Here is a 15,809-nt window from a genome sequence, read left to right as displayed (position 1 = left end):
ACACCGTTGAAGTTAATTTTTTTTTTGTTACATAAGAGTCTATTTCACCTGTATCTGTGCGAGCGTTTCAGGTATAAATGCATGCTTGTCAGTTTCACATGTGTATGTGTACCAAAAGTCTGAAATATTTCCTAAACGTCCCCTCACTCTTTCTCGGCGTTTTGAGCCGCGCCTGCCCCTTTAAGACAGCACGCCGCGACGTGGACGTCATGACGTCACCGGCGCCGCCGGGCCGAGCGGGAAAGTTCGTCTCGCTGAGAGGTGAGTGAGATGGCGACGCGGTCGCCTTGTCGCGTTTCCCTGCGCGGGGCCTCCTGCTTCAGTAAACGCCGGCGCTGTTAAAAAACCTGCTTGTGCTGCTGCTCCTCCTCACATTTCCACTTTTAACTTACGTGGGTATTTGACTAAATTTACCGATAACCGACACGTTTTCGCCCGTCGGCGTCTAAGTGCGGTACGTGTCTGTTTTGTGTATTTTTTTTTTGTGTGTTTTGCGTCGTTGCTGTTCGGTTGTCGCCTGCACTGCGTCTGCGTTGGTCTACGACGGTCAGGACCAGGGTCGTGGACGGACCGGTCTGATCTGGTGTATATCGGGCCTTTTTTTTGTAAAGCTCAGGCACCAGCAAAATAACACGTGTTACAAACACGACTTTTACGTTTTCTAACTTACAGTTGCAAGTCGTATTTTATTTGTTGTGCTGTGTGTTTACATATACGGGGCTGTCTGTAATCGAGCATGTCGATATGGCTCACGGCGAATCAAGTTCGACATTTTCGAAATAATAAGCATTTATCAGACGCCCTTATCCAGAGTCACTTACAATCAGTAGTTACAGGGACAGTCCCCTCTGGAGACACTCAGGGTTAAGTCTCTTGCTCAGGCACACAATGGTAGTAAGTGGGGTTTGAACCTGGGTCTTCTGGTTCATAGGCGAGTGTGTTACCCGCTAGGCTACTAACACCCAGACCCAGTGGTTGGTTCTTGTCATCACTGTGATGCAGAGCACACAGCATGATGTGAGCAGTAGGCAGCCGTGAAAGGTGCCCTTGCCAGTTGGGGATTTGAACCTGTAACCCTCACCCGGACTGCCCGCTCCACCCTTACAGGAGTTTATTACTAGGCCACGGAGGAGGCTGCTCTGATGTCCTGTGGTTGCTTTTTAACAGGGCTGTCCGACAGAATCCAGGATGGCGATGAGGAACGAGGCCAGGGTGGAGGCGGCGACTGAGGAAGAGGAGAATTTTGGCCCTCAGCCTCTCAGCAGACTTGAGGTACCATCCTGGTGGAAAAATAAGATTTGCGTAGCCAGATAACCGTGAAATATTTAAGTTCCTAATTAATGGTGTTCTGTTTCCTCAGCAATGTGGCATCAGTGCGAGTGATCTAAAAAAGTTGGAGGACGCCGGCTTTCACACCATCGAAGCTGTAGCGTATGCCCCCAAGAAGGAACTTCTCAACATCAAGGGCATCAGTGAGGCCAAAGCAGATAAAATTCTGGTACGATAGTCTTCCTGCGAAGATCAGTTTAAAGTACATCTTAAAAAAATAATAATAATTTCCCCTCTTCTGTCCCCCACCTCCCCTCAGACTGAAGCGGCGAAGCTGGTACCGATGGGCTTCACAACTGCCACAGAGTTTCACCAGCGGCGCTCCGAAATCATCCAGATATCGACCGGTTCCAAGGAACTTGACAAGTTACTCCAGGGTAATTCCTGTCGCTTCTCCTGGACCGTTATTCCCAGAGCGTCAGTCCCATAACCCTCCCAGTTTCTAACCACACTGGATGAAGGGCTGGGTGATATGACCTAAAGATAATATCACAATATTTTTAAGCTATTTTGCGATTCTCCTTTCAGGGTTCAAGATTTGATTATATCAGGATATACAGTTCACTGAAAATTGTAAAAACAGAGCTGAAATACAAGATATTGTAATCAGTCTGTCATGTCCTTGTAGCTATACAATATCACCACGTAAAATATTGTGATATATTGCTGTATCAATATTTTCCTAACACCCCTACAATGTATTTTGAGTGTTCATTTATATATTTAAAATGTTAATATCTATTTTTTAATATCTATAAGATTTCCTCTAAATCCCTGTATAAATGCTAAATTCATCTCTTTATTGCATAAAATGACAATATAATGAATAAGTTTAACATCACAAATGCTTTTATTTTAAACCAAAATATAATAAAGATATGGCCCTAACTAAAGAATGGGAACCTTAACTTTTAAGTCATCTCTGCATACATAATTGTACTTATTTCCAAAAGGACAAATGAGACAATTGAAAGCCATTAATGTCACATTTATCATGGGAACACTTCACATTTATTCTGTGATGAAATATGTCATTTATGTACTAAAGTCACATGAACACGGGTTACTGAACAGATTCAGTTTTTTGAAAAAGCCATTATTTCTTAGCGTTTTTTTTTTTTTTTTTTGCATTTTCATATGCTCAGGTGGCGTAGAAACTGGCTCCATCACTGAGATGTTTGGTGAGTTTCGGACGGGGAAGACGCAGCTGTGTCACACGCTTGCAGTCACTTGTCAGGTATTTTAGTTGTTTCCATCTTTTTTTTTTTTTTTTTTTTTTTTTTTTTTTTTTAATCTCTGCAATCTGTCATGAGCTAGTTGGCTCACAACACACACTTCTGATTCCGGGATTAAACAAAAGTTTAATTTAAAACGTTCACTACAGCGGTACAGTGTTTTAAAATTTTAAAATGTATACTGTTCACATTTTGATGGTCACAAGGTGTACATGGTGATGGAATATGGATTTATTATTCCCCCGCCCTCACCAGTTGCCTGTTGACCAAGGTGGTGGCGAGGGTAAAGCCATGTACATCGACACAGAAGGCACCTTCCGACCGGAGAGGCTTCTGGCCGTGGCTGAGCGGTAAGATGTCCAACTCGACCCCGGTTGTGTTTATTATGAGGGAAAACTCAACATTGCCACCGGTTTACAGATTCGAGGGAAAATGTGCAAAATGCCAGGAACATTTTTTTTTTTCATCTCAGAAAAATTGTTCAAACCAAGTTTGGATTTGGTAATCACCAGAGCTAATCAAACTGAAACTCTGCCCATGTATGTCCGACAGGTACGGCCTGGTTGGGGGTGACGTCCTCGATAATGTTGCCTATGCCCGAGCATTCAACACAGACCACCAGACCCAGCTCCTGTACCAAGCTTCCGCCATGATGGCTGAGTCCAGGTAGGAAGATGTCAGTTTAGAATCAAGAGGAAGCCTTTCCACTCAGTCCATTCTCGATTAATAGAAAAAGTAGCGGAGCTGTTTTGACGTTGTGAATGTCCTCGTTTCTGCTAGGTACGCCCTGCTGATCGTGGACAGCGCTACAGCCCTGTACAGAACCGATTACTCGGGCCGGGGGGAGCTCTCGGCCCGTCAGGGTCACCTGGGCCGCTTCCTGCGCATGCTGCTGCGATTGGCTGATGAGGTTAGTCATCAACATCCTGTCTGAATGATGTAGGTGTTTTTTTATTATTTTTATTATTATTATTATTGGTTTATAATTGATTTTTGTTTGATAGTTTGGTGTGGCAGTTGTCATCACAAACCAGGTGGTAGCCCAGGTGGACGGAGCTGCCATGTTCTCTGCCGATCCTAAGAAGCCCATTGGAGGCAACATTCTGGCCCACGCTTCCACTACAAGGTACATCATGGACTTCTTCCTACGGCATGCTTTTTAAATTATTATTATTATTATTTTTATTTATTTATTTTATTTTTTTTATTTTACTTAATCAAAATTGTTTTCTGATTTCTTCTGAAAGGCTGTACCTGAGGAAAGGCAGAGGCGAGACCAGGATATGCAAGATCTACGACTCTCCGTGCCTGCCCGAGGCTGAGGCCATGTTCGCCATCAATGCTGACGGGGTGGGAGACACCAAGGACTGAGGACTCGTGCATGAGCGTGACCTGACACTGGTCAACAGCTTCAGGATACGCTGGTGGGAGAAGATGAATCACGATATAAACTGTGGAGAGGTGGACCGAGATGAGAGAGGCGGCGGCATATTCATCATTTAATGACTTCCTTGCTGAAGAACATAACAAGCTTTTTTTTTTTTTTTTTTTTTTCCCTGTTTTGAAACACTGTGTTATGTACATAGTCATGTCCTGTTATTTGTTAAATATCTACGCATTCTGTATATAATTTAGTACTAAAAGGCGACCTTTTGTCATGTTTTACTTGGATTATAATACAACTCATGACCCATGATCAGTAGGTTCATATTATATCTGAAAATATAGTTCAGTGAAAGAACCTTTTTTTTTTTGGTGATTATGGGGATTTCCAGCTTCTGAAATCTTTTCCATTATATTTAAAAAGCAAGTTGTTATTATATACACTGCTAAAGAAAAATAAAAGGAACACAAGATTAAGATATACTAGAAGCCAAAATTCCAGGGGAAATTTTGATTGGTCTGTCCGGGCATTGGTCACAGCTGCGGGCATGGAATTTGTAAAATGGGAATTCTTTAATGTGGTACTGCCTTCGGACTGACCACTCCGTTGTTTCTTTACGTTTGACTGTCTTCGCGTGGCGGTCTTTAACGTAAGACATGTTCTTTTTTGCCATTCTCAGCACAATAATAAATGGTCTGTCTTTCTGACAGACCCAATTAGATCTGAATGAATTAAATATACTTACTAAATATTTAGTTCTTTACATCGTTCATTGTGCTCGTAGCAAAACCAGACAAACATTATCAATGGAAGTCAAATTTATGCTACCACTAGAGCAAAAACACCGCCAGCATTCAAAAGGTCTACGGCCACCATCCACAGAACCACTCCTTTATTGGGGATGTCTTGCTATTTACTATCAATTTCCACCTGTTGTATATTCCATTTATGGGGCGATGGTGGCCTAGCGGTTAAGGAAGCAGCCCCGTAATCAGAAGGTTTACGTTTACAGCATTTGGCAGACGCCCTTATCCAGAGCGACTTACAACGTGCTTAAGTTACCATCGATGAAGAGATCAATTACGGTTCACTAGGACCCCAACTATGAATACATCTATTTTATTCACTCTGTTGTAGATTCTGTACACAAGTTTGACAACAAGAAAATTACAATTTAATCTAAATATTCTTTAAAGAGGAAGGTCTTGAGCTGCCGTTTGAAGGTGCTCAGTGACTGAGCTGTTCTGACATCAAGGGGAAGTTCATTCCACCACCGAGGGGCCAAGACAGAGAAGAGTCTAGATGAATGTCTTCCTCGTACCTTCAGCGATGGACCAGGCGAGCAGTACTGGAGGCTCGGAGTATACGAGGTGCAGTGCGAGGTGTAATAATGGCTGTGAGGTAGGGTGGTGCTACTCCATGTTTGGCTTTGTAGGCCAGCATCAGTATTTTGAACCTGATGCGTGCAGCTACTGGGAGCCAGTGAAGGGAGCGTAGCAGAGAGGTGGTGTGGGAGAATTTGGGAAGGTTGAAGATCAGTCGTGCTGCTGCATTTTGAATGAGTTGTAGAGGTCGGATGGTACATAGTGGTAAGACCAGCTAGAAGGGAGTTACAGTAATCCAGTCGTGAGATTACTAAGGACTGAACCAGTAGTTGGGTGGCCTGGGTTGACAGAGAAGGGCGGATTCGTCTGATAGAAGGTTGCCAGTTCAAATCCCAATCCGCCCAAAGTGCCACTGAGCAAGGTACCTGTCATGGCTGCCCACTGCTCACTAAGGGTGATGGGTTAAGTGCAAATTTCACTGCGTGCACCGTGTATCACAAGTGACAATCACTTCACTTTCTTCTTTTCATTTGCACAACAGCATGAAAAATTGATGGGAAGCAACACTGACTGACAAGGTGGACAGTTTAATTTCACAGAAGCGTGTTGTTTAAGTGTTCCCTTTATTTTCACTTTTTGAGCAGTGATATAAATGCAAGAGTTTGTCCTGGAGCATAGTAGCACAAACTTTTCCTTCCAACGGGATTGTTTTTTTTCCCCAGCGCCATGTCTGGCTTAAAATCTGTTTATTTAAGTGGGAACAAAGCAGAACAGAGAAGTTTTAGGTATTAAATACATTATACATACTGACAAATGGACAGTTTTTTTGTCATGACTTTAAATAAAAGGCCAAACAACAAAAGACATTTAATAAATAAAGACAAACAAACATTTCACATTTCAGAATCAAGACATTTTATGTCAATCAAATAGGAAAAAAAAAAAAAAAGGCAGCAACATATTTTTTCTGTATTTCAATTCAGTGCTTTAGGTTTAATAGCAGACCTGTTCAATCTCTAAAGTGTTACTATTGTTGTATTGGAATTTAAGGTCAAATGTACTTAGTTGTACCATGGGGGAGGGGAAAAAAAAAAAAAACAATACACAAATACATAAATATAAATGTATGCGGAATGCTATCAAACAAAAAAAAGTTAAAGTAAGGAATGGCAACTTCAGGGAAGAATCAGGACAGGAAAGTCCCGTCTGAGTTCAATCGTGTAAACATGAGATGTTAAGGGTGAAGTGTGAGCATGACTGCTACAACGTGCGACCGCACACTTCTTACTGGTCATCATCCACCATGATCAACCACTTCTCGCATCCAGACACATAGATGCATGGATTAAAACCAGCCAGTGAGAACCCGTGGCTCTCTCCGCTTGGTTGGACGAAGCTCGTGAAAACTGGGGGTCAGTGTGGGTCTGTTGACGTGTCGATTAAAGCTCTCAGTTCCTCTTCCAGCTCAGAGCTGTCAGGCTAGTTAAGGGAATAAAATATTTATCATTAATTGACATTAATTTGGCTTGTGGCAAATTTTGAGATGCTGCAGGACGTTGACGGACCTCGCTAGTGCCACTGGGTGTTTTCAGGGCCAACCTGGCCCAGTTGCAGGCCTCTGAAGTGTATCCAAGCTCCTTGTGACACTACAAACACAAGACAGACTCATTAACATTCTAATAACGTTTCAAAAGTGTCCCATTTCAATAGTTTTGACATCACGTTACCTTAGCAATGTACAGCCGCACGGTCTTGGACGAGCCGGGGCTGAGCTCTTCTGCCTGCAGGGGGCGCAAAAGACTACATTTATTCAGACAATTGGATTGCAGGACCAGTCAGATTCCCAAAAGCCATTACAGTTTGGAACAATATACACTGACCCACGGGCTACATCCCGCAAGATTATAGCCCGGCAATATGAAGTGCTGAGAACACACAAACTACAGATCCCATTATGCAGCACTTCAGTTGCCTGGCCAAAAAGCGGAGACGCTCAAAATGTAGTTTTTTTTTTTTTTTTGTGCTTCAAAGTCACCAAAGCGCCGTATGAACTCAGTGCGTAGAGTGCTCAGCACTTCATATCGTGGATGTGGCACACAAGGCCACATGTGACTGACTAAGCCCCGAAATATTTAATAATTATGTCTGTATACTGTGGAACAATATTATTCCTGTTGTCAAATATCTACTAATGAATGACTTTATGACATTCATTACTTTGCAATATTTAAATAACTTATACAGAAGACCATATTAATTTATTTACTCTCTTGTATACTCCACTTGTATAAAACACAGCAGAAATTATTTTACTATTACATTTTTCTTGTGTTGTCATATATACATATAAAATGTCTGCACTTAAGCAGTTGATTTTAATCTCATTTCTGTCAGAAATCTAAGCAAAGTGTACCTTTACCTTCAGAAAATGTTCCAGAGCCTCGTGCAACGTTGGCGAATGTGGAGATGGATACATTGCTGCTACTGCCTTCTTCTCCAGCCAGCCCAGCATAGACATCTGCACATTCAATAATCACATTTGAATACTGCCGCTGCTCAATTAGCTCAAGCGCTAGTACAGGTAATCCCATGAAAGCCACATGCAGCATTAAACACATCAACACAGAGTAACACTTTAATGCAAATCCAATTTCTACAGCTCACCTCGTAGCACCAGCGGCCCAGCATGTAGAAACAGAGCGGATCGTCATCACGCAGCGCGATGGCTCGGTCTAAATGCTCCTGAACAGCATACACCACGGTTATTTACATAGTATATATAATGTATAACAATCCAACGTGATTAGTCTCCTAGACCAAAGCCTACTCAAATCCTCAGGCGGTAACGTTACACGCGCATGTAGCGCTGAAGGGATCAACATAGCCACTCCCCCCCCCCCATTCACCGTGACGTCGTGTGCCGTCAAATTGAAACCTATGTGTGGGTCCGTTACTTTGCATTGCATAGAACAGAACAGAAAGCGGGTTCTTGTGGCGAGCGAGAAACAACGACTGGTTGCCGCTCCTGCGCTCCCTGCACAGGCGTTGACAGCAGAACAATGCGTTCATTTCAATGCATTAAACATTATAAAATGAGTTGCATTATAAAAAAAAAGTTACCAGCCCTAACAAAATTTCAAATGAGAAAAAAGAATTAAGCTCAGTTGAAATAAAAGTGAAATTAAATCCATGTTTACCATTTACTATAATCTGTTTATTGTAGTACCTCAATTTGCCATTTAAAACAGACAATGCTCTTTTCATCACATTCATTTGTGATCATTACATATTTTCAAGTATCTCCAAATTTTTTTTAATTAATAATGAAAATATTCTAGTGTGCAGTAGTACAGATTTGGAATTTGACAAATGATGTCCTTGGGGAGAAGAGTTTGCAGACAGGTTTACCTTGAGGATGTGACTGCTCTTGAGTTTGCTGTGCATGCTGTCATACTGAGAGTTGACACCGGTGAGGACAGCGAACCTAAAGAAAATAGAGAGAATTATTATAATTTTTTTTAAATGGTCGGGAGACACTGACACTTCTGGAGAACACTTCAGCACTTACCACTTATGGCATTCAGCATTCAGTCCATTCCTCTGCAACGCAGCCTCAGCCTCGTCACACCCTGCAGGCCCGGAGTTAAAAGATTGCAGTGAAAAATTAGCACTGATTATGTCATTAATTAAAAGTGCCGAAAGAGCATTCCTAACTTCACCTTGCTCAGCATAGCTCTTCCTGTCCTCAGGATCCTGGGTAACTTCATGCATATCTTTATAGGCCCGGGCCAAACGCCACAGGAACTCCACGCTTTCACCATACTGACAGAGAGAAGGCAAAAAGAGCTCAGGCCATGTTTTAAACTGGACAAGTATTCAGACAGACACGCGGATGGACACGTTGCTCACCAGTAGCTTGTTGGAGTGGAGCAGATGGAAGCCCTGCGTCTTCGCTGTGTGGTCCCCCTCATGCAACAGGTCACACTGGGAGAGCAGCGACGTCAGTTCGGGGCTGGGGACCTCCAACCCCTCATCATCGTCGTCGTCGTCATCTTCCTCAGCCTGCGAGTCCCCCTGGCGGAGGGTGAGGACCGTGGCACAGCTGCGGTCTTCGTCCTCTTCGTCTTCTTCTTTATCCTCCTCCCTGTCCGTCTCGCGGTCCGTCTCTCGGTCAGTGTAGTCCGATTCTGCGTTGGCTGTGGAATAGCTATATAAAACCAGAATATAATGGTTATTAAAACATACACTCATCCATGTGTAGGTCAGTACAGGAGTCTACAGTATTTTCACGTTATCGGATTTTCGGAAATCAGAGAAACCTTGCCTTCTCATTTGTATTGGACCCCCCCCCCAAAATGAATTATAATGCACTTCCTTATCCCAACTTGTAATTTAATCTCTTCACAGCACATCTTTGGTTGTGGAAATTGAAAGTGATGGCACTGTATAAAATGTGTTTTAAAGAAGACGAACTCAAACACAGTGAAAGAGCGTCTACCATACCCGGCTTCGCTGTCACCGTACAGGCTGGCAGGGCCGGCACTGGCGCTGAAGTAGATGGAGCTGGAGCTCATGGAGTCAGAGCGCTCACGAGGGAGGATGTGGCGGCGTCGGCGTGCCCGGTGGCTCTCCTCTACTGCCTTCCTGTGGAGAAGGGGGCATTTCATTAACTAGATCAAAAACGAAGGAATTGCCCCCAGGGTGTGTGAGGCTCACTTCACGTCTTCGATCATCCTCTCAGCAATGTCACTGAGGCCACTGCGTAGCTCAGATACCTCCTTCTTCAGGCCTGAAACGCACGTCAGCACCTCGTCCAGACGGTTCCGCAGCTCGACCTGCTGCTCCGGGGAGAGACCATGAAATGCAGCGCCCAGTTCTACAAACACACCAGAAAGAGCGGTGTCGCACACTTATTACGACAGGAGGGGCCTTAAAAGCCTGCATCTTCGGACAACAGCCTTACCTTGAACCTCAACCACCTGGATGCACTCCCCTTCAGTGCGGTCAAGCAGCAAAGGTCGCGGCGGGGTCGGGGGGGCTTCGTTTTGTCTCCGGCTCACCTCCTTGTATATCAAGTAGCCGGCCAGTCCGACACCGGCCGTGGCTCCCACACCTATGCCAATCAGCCCGTTTTTTCCCAGCGTGTTCATGACTCCACAAGCGAGCATCTTCAGAAGATCCTGGAAAAAAAAAATGTAATACAACACGGCTGTGCTTAATGTATTACATTATACTAAACTTATTAGATGCTGTATATTATAGGTATGAGCACAGCAATATTTACATTTTATAAAACAAAAAAGATTTTACATTTCGGATGTCTTAATAATGTTTTTTTTAGACGTGATTAATAATTACTTGGTGTGTAAGGCGATACAGACTCGCTAACTGCTAACGCTGCCTGTGGAACAAGCTAACGCGGCTAACATGCTCCCTGTCCGCGCACACCGCTGACAGGCTGGACCATCATCGGCGTGCGAAGCTGGGTCAGAAATGACGACTCGACGGGTTCTAATCGTTCCTCGGTTCTCAACGTTTCTGCCCAGCTGCAGCCCGGACCCTGTCAGGTGCAGGCGCGGGTTAGCCGGTGTGCTAACCTGGTTCAGTAGGGGGGAAAAGACGAGTGCTTGCTTAAAGACTAATACGACTAAAAGTAACTAAACACGTTAACGACACACCGTCCTACCTTCTATTGACAAAACCAGACATGCCGGACAGATGTGGCGTTCAGGATGGAGCTACGCATCCCTCCTACCTCACACTTTCGCTATCTTGACAGCGTCCCGGTTGTTGCCAGATCTCGTTGTTCTGCTGCGTCAAAGTCTACGAGAACGAGCCGTTTATATTTCGACGGTTTATATTGCACGGACATGGCAACACTAATGATTGCCAGATTCTTACTGAACAAAAAGGGAAAAAAATCACGAAGGAAACGTTGTTCAGTCGTGGCCAAAAGTTTTGAGAGTGGCACAAACACTGTTTTTTTATTATGGCAAATTCGAGGGCCCTAAAAAGGAATTACACTATGATAAACAACAGGGTATCAGTGAATACTTAAAACGTCTTAAATTGGATTCTCTTACATTAAAGCCATAAATATTATTTTTAAAATCCTTAAATTCAGAGTTTAAAGGTCTTAGAAATGCTGCCGTTCTGTGATCATCAACTGTCGGCCCGCAGGCCACATCCGGGCCTGATGGAAAATTAATAGACGTCCATTGGAGCTAGACGTCTACATTATGCACTTGCAGGTGGATGTGTTCTGAGAGTTGGAGTTCTCCTTATATAAATCATGTCTCTGATATTACTGGATCGGTGGCCTAGGTGCAGTGTACGCATGAAATAACTCCAAAATATAAAAACTAAAATGATCGCTCCCTAGTGGTATGCTTTAGTATGAGTCTGTTAATATTGACAAAAGCTAACAAAAAATTACAGATATTTGGAAAGATAATAATTCAGAAGAGCATCTATAGTCCTTACAGTGTCTGTAGAGAAAAACTCTGCCCAAGTGTATTAGACAAACCAAATGAAGAGTCTTAAATGTAATGAAAATTTCCTTAAAATGACTTTAAAAGTCTTTAATTTGGCTCCCTTAAACCTGCAGATACCCTGAAACAAAATGGCAAAGACCAGTGTACTGCTCAGGCGTTTGTTAATGTTTTAAGTTGGCCATGTTTTGAATATGCTTTTATGCAAAGAAAAAAAAGATAATGAAATCGTTGTAATGAAAAGTGTAGGAACACCGACCTGCAGTGACACTCCGCACCAGTAAGTGGCGCCGCCGCCTTTCTTGGTGGTAAAAGATAGAGATAAGAGAGCAAGTAGACCCAGCGAGAGCTGCAGCTTCCCGGTAAATAGTCCTGTTTTCGCTGAGTGATTCTCCTTTCTACAAATTATCACAGATACAGTTACGCTAAATAGCAGCTAAATACGCATTCAGACTGATGTCTGGGATCATTCTCACTTTTAATGCCGAAACCTTCCAGCCCACTACCTGCTTTATCCGTTTTACTATATTTTCCATTTGTCTTTGTCAAAGAATATCTTTCTGTTTAGATCTATGTTTTGTGGGTGGATAATTACAACATGTTCTGCTTCATTCCAAGGTCCCAAGATGGATCCTAGTCCGTCTCTGTTTCCTACTGATCTGTGGAGTGTAGACCAGAACAACACAGATGTTAAACCAGAAATATCATCAGATACCATCACATCTCTGAACTGTGGTGAAACACTGGAACCAACAGGTATTCATGTGAAGGAAGAGTCGGATGATGAAGACTATTCAGGTGAGTGGAGTTAAAAAGATTGTAGGGCATTAAAGTGCTTTGAACATTAGTATGAATTTTAGCAGCTTTCTCAGTTTAAAAATACCAAAACCTTACAAGTAGTCTTGAGAGAAGTGGATTTTTTTAAAAGAAAGACCACCCCACATTGTTTAAATAAATTACATTTAAAAAAATTATTTTTAATGAATTATTAATCGCTTTTAAAGGTGACACCCCATAATGCCAACGTGAAAATAAAAGTTTTAGCTAATTTATATAAAAAAAATAAGAAATGATAAATCACATATACATAAATATTCACAGCCTTTTGTTTTTTATTGATAAGAATGAACTCATATGTAAATTATAGCAGAAGAATTTTCATCATCTTTATTTACAGCTGTGGACTCATTGCACCACCAGCCAGGGCACAAGAGCCCTAAACACATCTGAATGAGAACTTTTATCCCTGTTATCCCATTATTACATTAGTACAAACCACATAAGGCATTTGCTTCTTGCTTCACCAATATGGTTAATACCTGTGCTTTACATTACTGCATGTAAATACCTACAACTTCTACCAGTGGAGGCTAAAATATGTGTGACATTTATTACGGCATCCCAATATGTCCAGAGTTCAGTGGCACAGAAAGTGTCTTAAAAAATGTATGCAAGTCCGTGAGTTTGTGTACTCGTGTACCTCTGTGTATGCATGATAGTAAAAATTTTAAAACATTTCTTACTATGAAGCTCAAAATGTGAGAATAGAGAGAAGTTTGAGTTTGTTGTGCTCAGTGTAAAATTAGCCGAACCTGAGGAATCTCCAGGGAAATATTTGTGAAAGTGACTGTGTGTCTTTATGTATTCTTACAAACCTGCTTTGTCTGTTTTATTGTATTTTCCATGTGTCTTTGTCAAAGAATAATTACAACATGTTCTGCTTCATTCCAAGGTCCCAAGATGGATCCCAGTCCGTCTCTGTTTCCTACTGATCTGTGGAGTGTAGACCAGAACAGCACAGATGTTAAACCAGAAATATCATCAGATACCATCACATCTCTGAACTGTGGTGAAACACTGGAACCAACAGGAATTCATGTGAAGAAAGAGATGGATGATGAAGACTATTTAGGTGAGTGATTCAGGTTAAAGTGATTTGGATATTAGAAGGAATTTGCCAAAAGTCACATAGCTGTGTGAAGATTAAGAACACATATAAAAATACCAAAACTAATGCAAATATCTTGCGAGAAGTGGAATAATTTTTTAAGAAAGAATTAAAAGCCACCCCATATTTGTTTCAGACAAGTGTTATACATTGCGTAAAAAACTACCAATCACATGAAGTTACACAGTGTAAATAGTATAAATTTCAATTTAAATTGTTCCTATATTTGCAGAAATTGGAAACAAATTCACGGATCAAACATGTGAAAAGGTAACTGAAGAAAAAATGCACCAGTTCAAGACATGTGTCTACAGTTCAAAACAAGAGAAGAACTTTGTAACGGAACAAAGAATCCATTCTGAAAAGAAGACCCACAGGTGTTCGGAGTGTGGAAACAGTTTTACAGGCGCATCAAACCTTAAAAAGCACCAGAGGATACATACTGGAGAGAAGCCTTACCAGTGTGTGGATTGTGGGAAGAGTTTTACACAAGCATCAAACCTTAAAATACACCAGAGGATGCATACTGGAGAGAAGCCCTACCAGTGTGTGGAGTGTGGGAAGAGTTTTACAGGAGCATCGCACGTTAAAATACACCAGAGGATCCATACTGGAGAGAAGCTCTACCAGTGTGTTGAGTGTGGGAAGAGTTTTACAGACACATCAAACCTAAAAAAGCACCAGAGGATCCATACTGGAGAGAAGCCCTACCAGTGTGTGTACTGTGGGAAGAGTTTTACACAAGCATCACACCTTCAAATACACCAGAGGATACATACTGGAGAGAAGCCCTACCAGTGTGTGGAGTGTGGGAAGAGTTTTGCAGAAGCATCAAACCTTAAAATACACCAGAGGATACATACTGGAGAGAAGCCCTACAAGTGTGTGGAGTGTGGGAAGAGTTTTACACAAGCATCGTGCCTTATAAAACACCAGAGGATACATAGTGGAGAGAAGCCCTACCAGTGTGTAGAGTGTGGGAAGAGTTTTACTCGAGCAGCACACCTTAAAATACACCAGAGGATACATACCGGAGAGAAGCCCTACCAGTGTGTGGAGTGTGGGAAGAATTTTTCAGAAGCATCATACCTTAAAATACACCAGAGGATACATACTGGAGAGAAGCCCTACCAGTTTGTGGATTGTGGGAAGAATTTTGAAGAAGCATCAAACCTTAAAAAAACACCAGAGGATACATACTGGAGAGAAGCCCTACCAGAGTTTTTCAACTAAGTCAAACCTTAAAACGAAACACACATTACACATTCGAGAGTAGTTTTACCAGTGTAATACTTTACCAATATTAATATGAAAGGCCCTACAAGTGTACAGACATAGTTGAACTGATATCATATATGATCACACCTGTTAAATTATATTTAAACTCATTGCATGTAGTAAAAGCATCTTTGAATGTTTGAACAAACAGGACTTGCTAAATGAAATCAATTTTCAGTGTTTGTCAATGGTGTATTTACAGAAATTCTGGATTACCCAAAACCTATTTTTTTTGTCCCAGAGGTTGGTTGCAATAGTGTGATCTATTTCCATATATTTATATCTCCAAAATGCTATTTATTAATTGAAGTATTATGAGATTCTATATATGTGCTTTTACATGTACTATAATGAAAGGTCATGGCCTTGATCTTGAGATGCTCATTCACTATGGCTGACACTTCTGCTATGACCAGCTCCTTCCTCCTTCAAAGGTTGCCTTTGACCAGAACTTTGGGGCCTTTGGATGTGACTAAGACTAATAATAACTAAAAGGACCGCTTGACGCAAAGACTAAAGCTAAAATTAAGATTGCGTCTATAGTTGTTTTTTTGCAGCCTATGACAATGTGAAATAATTAAGGGGCGAGGTTTGGGTAGACGTCTGTCTTAAAAATCTCTCACACAACGAAGTGTGTCCTCTGCTTTTAACCCATCACCCTTGGTGAGCAGTGGGCTGCCATGAAAGGTGCCCAGGGAGCAGTGTGTGGAGGCGGTGCTTTTCTCAGTGGCACCTTGGCAGCTCAGGATTTGAACCAGCAACCTTCTGATTATGGATCTGTTTCCTTACCCACTAAGCCACTACTAAGGAAGTTGTTCA

The 15,809-nt window shown here is 42.1% G+C and overlaps 3 protein-coding genes across 5 annotated transcripts in view; 2 read left to right on the top strand and 1 right to left on the bottom strand.

Annotated features, from left to right (window-relative positions):
• The first annotated feature begins 242 nt into the window (after positions 1-242).
• On the top strand, positions 243-4,022 carry LOC114803456 (DNA repair protein RAD51 homolog A). 2 transcript variants are annotated; one of them, XM_029003014.1, is made up of 10 exons: positions 243-261; positions 1,168-1,272; positions 1,361-1,498; positions 1,589-1,706; positions 2,475-2,566; positions 2,820-2,914; positions 3,117-3,230; positions 3,345-3,474; positions 3,569-3,690; positions 3,812-4,022. In XM_029003014.1, exons 2-10 carry the CDS (start codon positions 1,189-1,191, stop codon positions 3,933-3,935), a joined length of 1,017 nt encoding a protein of 338 aa, XP_028858847.1. In that variant the 5' UTR covers positions 243-261; positions 1,168-1,188; the 3' UTR covers positions 3,936-4,022. The 2 variants fall into 2 exon arrangements, with proteins under 2 accessions (XP_028858847.1, XP_028858846.1); XM_029003013.1 differs by lacking the exon at positions 243-261 and adding an exon at positions 428-454.
• Positions 4,023-6,222: 2,200 nt separating this feature from the next.
• Positions 6,223-11,144, bottom strand: LOC114763512 (regulator of microtubule dynamics protein 3-like). 2 transcript variants are annotated; one of them, XM_028953255.1, is made up of 13 exons: positions 11,029-11,144; positions 10,237-10,453; positions 9,990-10,149; positions 9,777-9,917; positions 9,183-9,480; positions 8,993-9,095; positions 8,842-8,902; positions 8,682-8,757; positions 7,938-8,015; positions 7,693-7,791; positions 7,001-7,054; positions 6,839-6,919; positions 6,223-6,752 (listed from the first exon to the last, which is right to left on the bottom strand). In XM_028953255.1, exons 2-13 carry the CDS (start codon positions 10,439-10,441, stop codon positions 6,687-6,689), a joined length of 1,422 nt encoding a protein of 473 aa, XP_028809088.1. In that variant the 5' UTR covers positions 10,442-10,453; positions 11,029-11,144; the 3' UTR covers positions 6,223-6,686. The 2 variants fall into 2 exon arrangements, with proteins under 2 accessions (XP_028809088.1, XP_028809087.1); XM_028953254.1 differs by having other exon boundaries at positions 10,960-11,079.
• A 934-nt stretch (positions 11,145-12,078) lies between these two features.
• The window catches only part of LOC114763647 (uncharacterized), a gene marked incomplete at its 3' end in the record, with an annotated part of 60,425 nt that continues 56,694 nt past the window's right edge, over positions 12,079-15,809 (top strand). The window contains 5 exon segments of the mRNA XM_028953415.1: positions 12,079-12,126; positions 12,383-12,562; positions 13,497-13,676; positions 13,945-14,882; positions 14,884-14,932. Of these exon segments, the coding sequence (XP_028809248.1) occupies positions 12,391-12,562; positions 13,497-13,676; positions 13,945-14,882; positions 14,884-14,932 (1,339 nt within the window).

Source organism: Denticeps clupeoides, chromosome 14 (genome assembly GCF_900700375.1).
Source record: "Denticeps clupeoides chromosome 14, fDenClu1.1, whole genome shotgun sequence".
Taxonomy (NCBI): Eukaryota; Metazoa; Chordata; class Actinopteri; order Clupeiformes; family Denticipitidae; genus Denticeps; species Denticeps clupeoides.
Note: the sequence above shows the minus strand (reverse complement) of the source record. Positions and strands in the feature narration are given on the sequence as shown.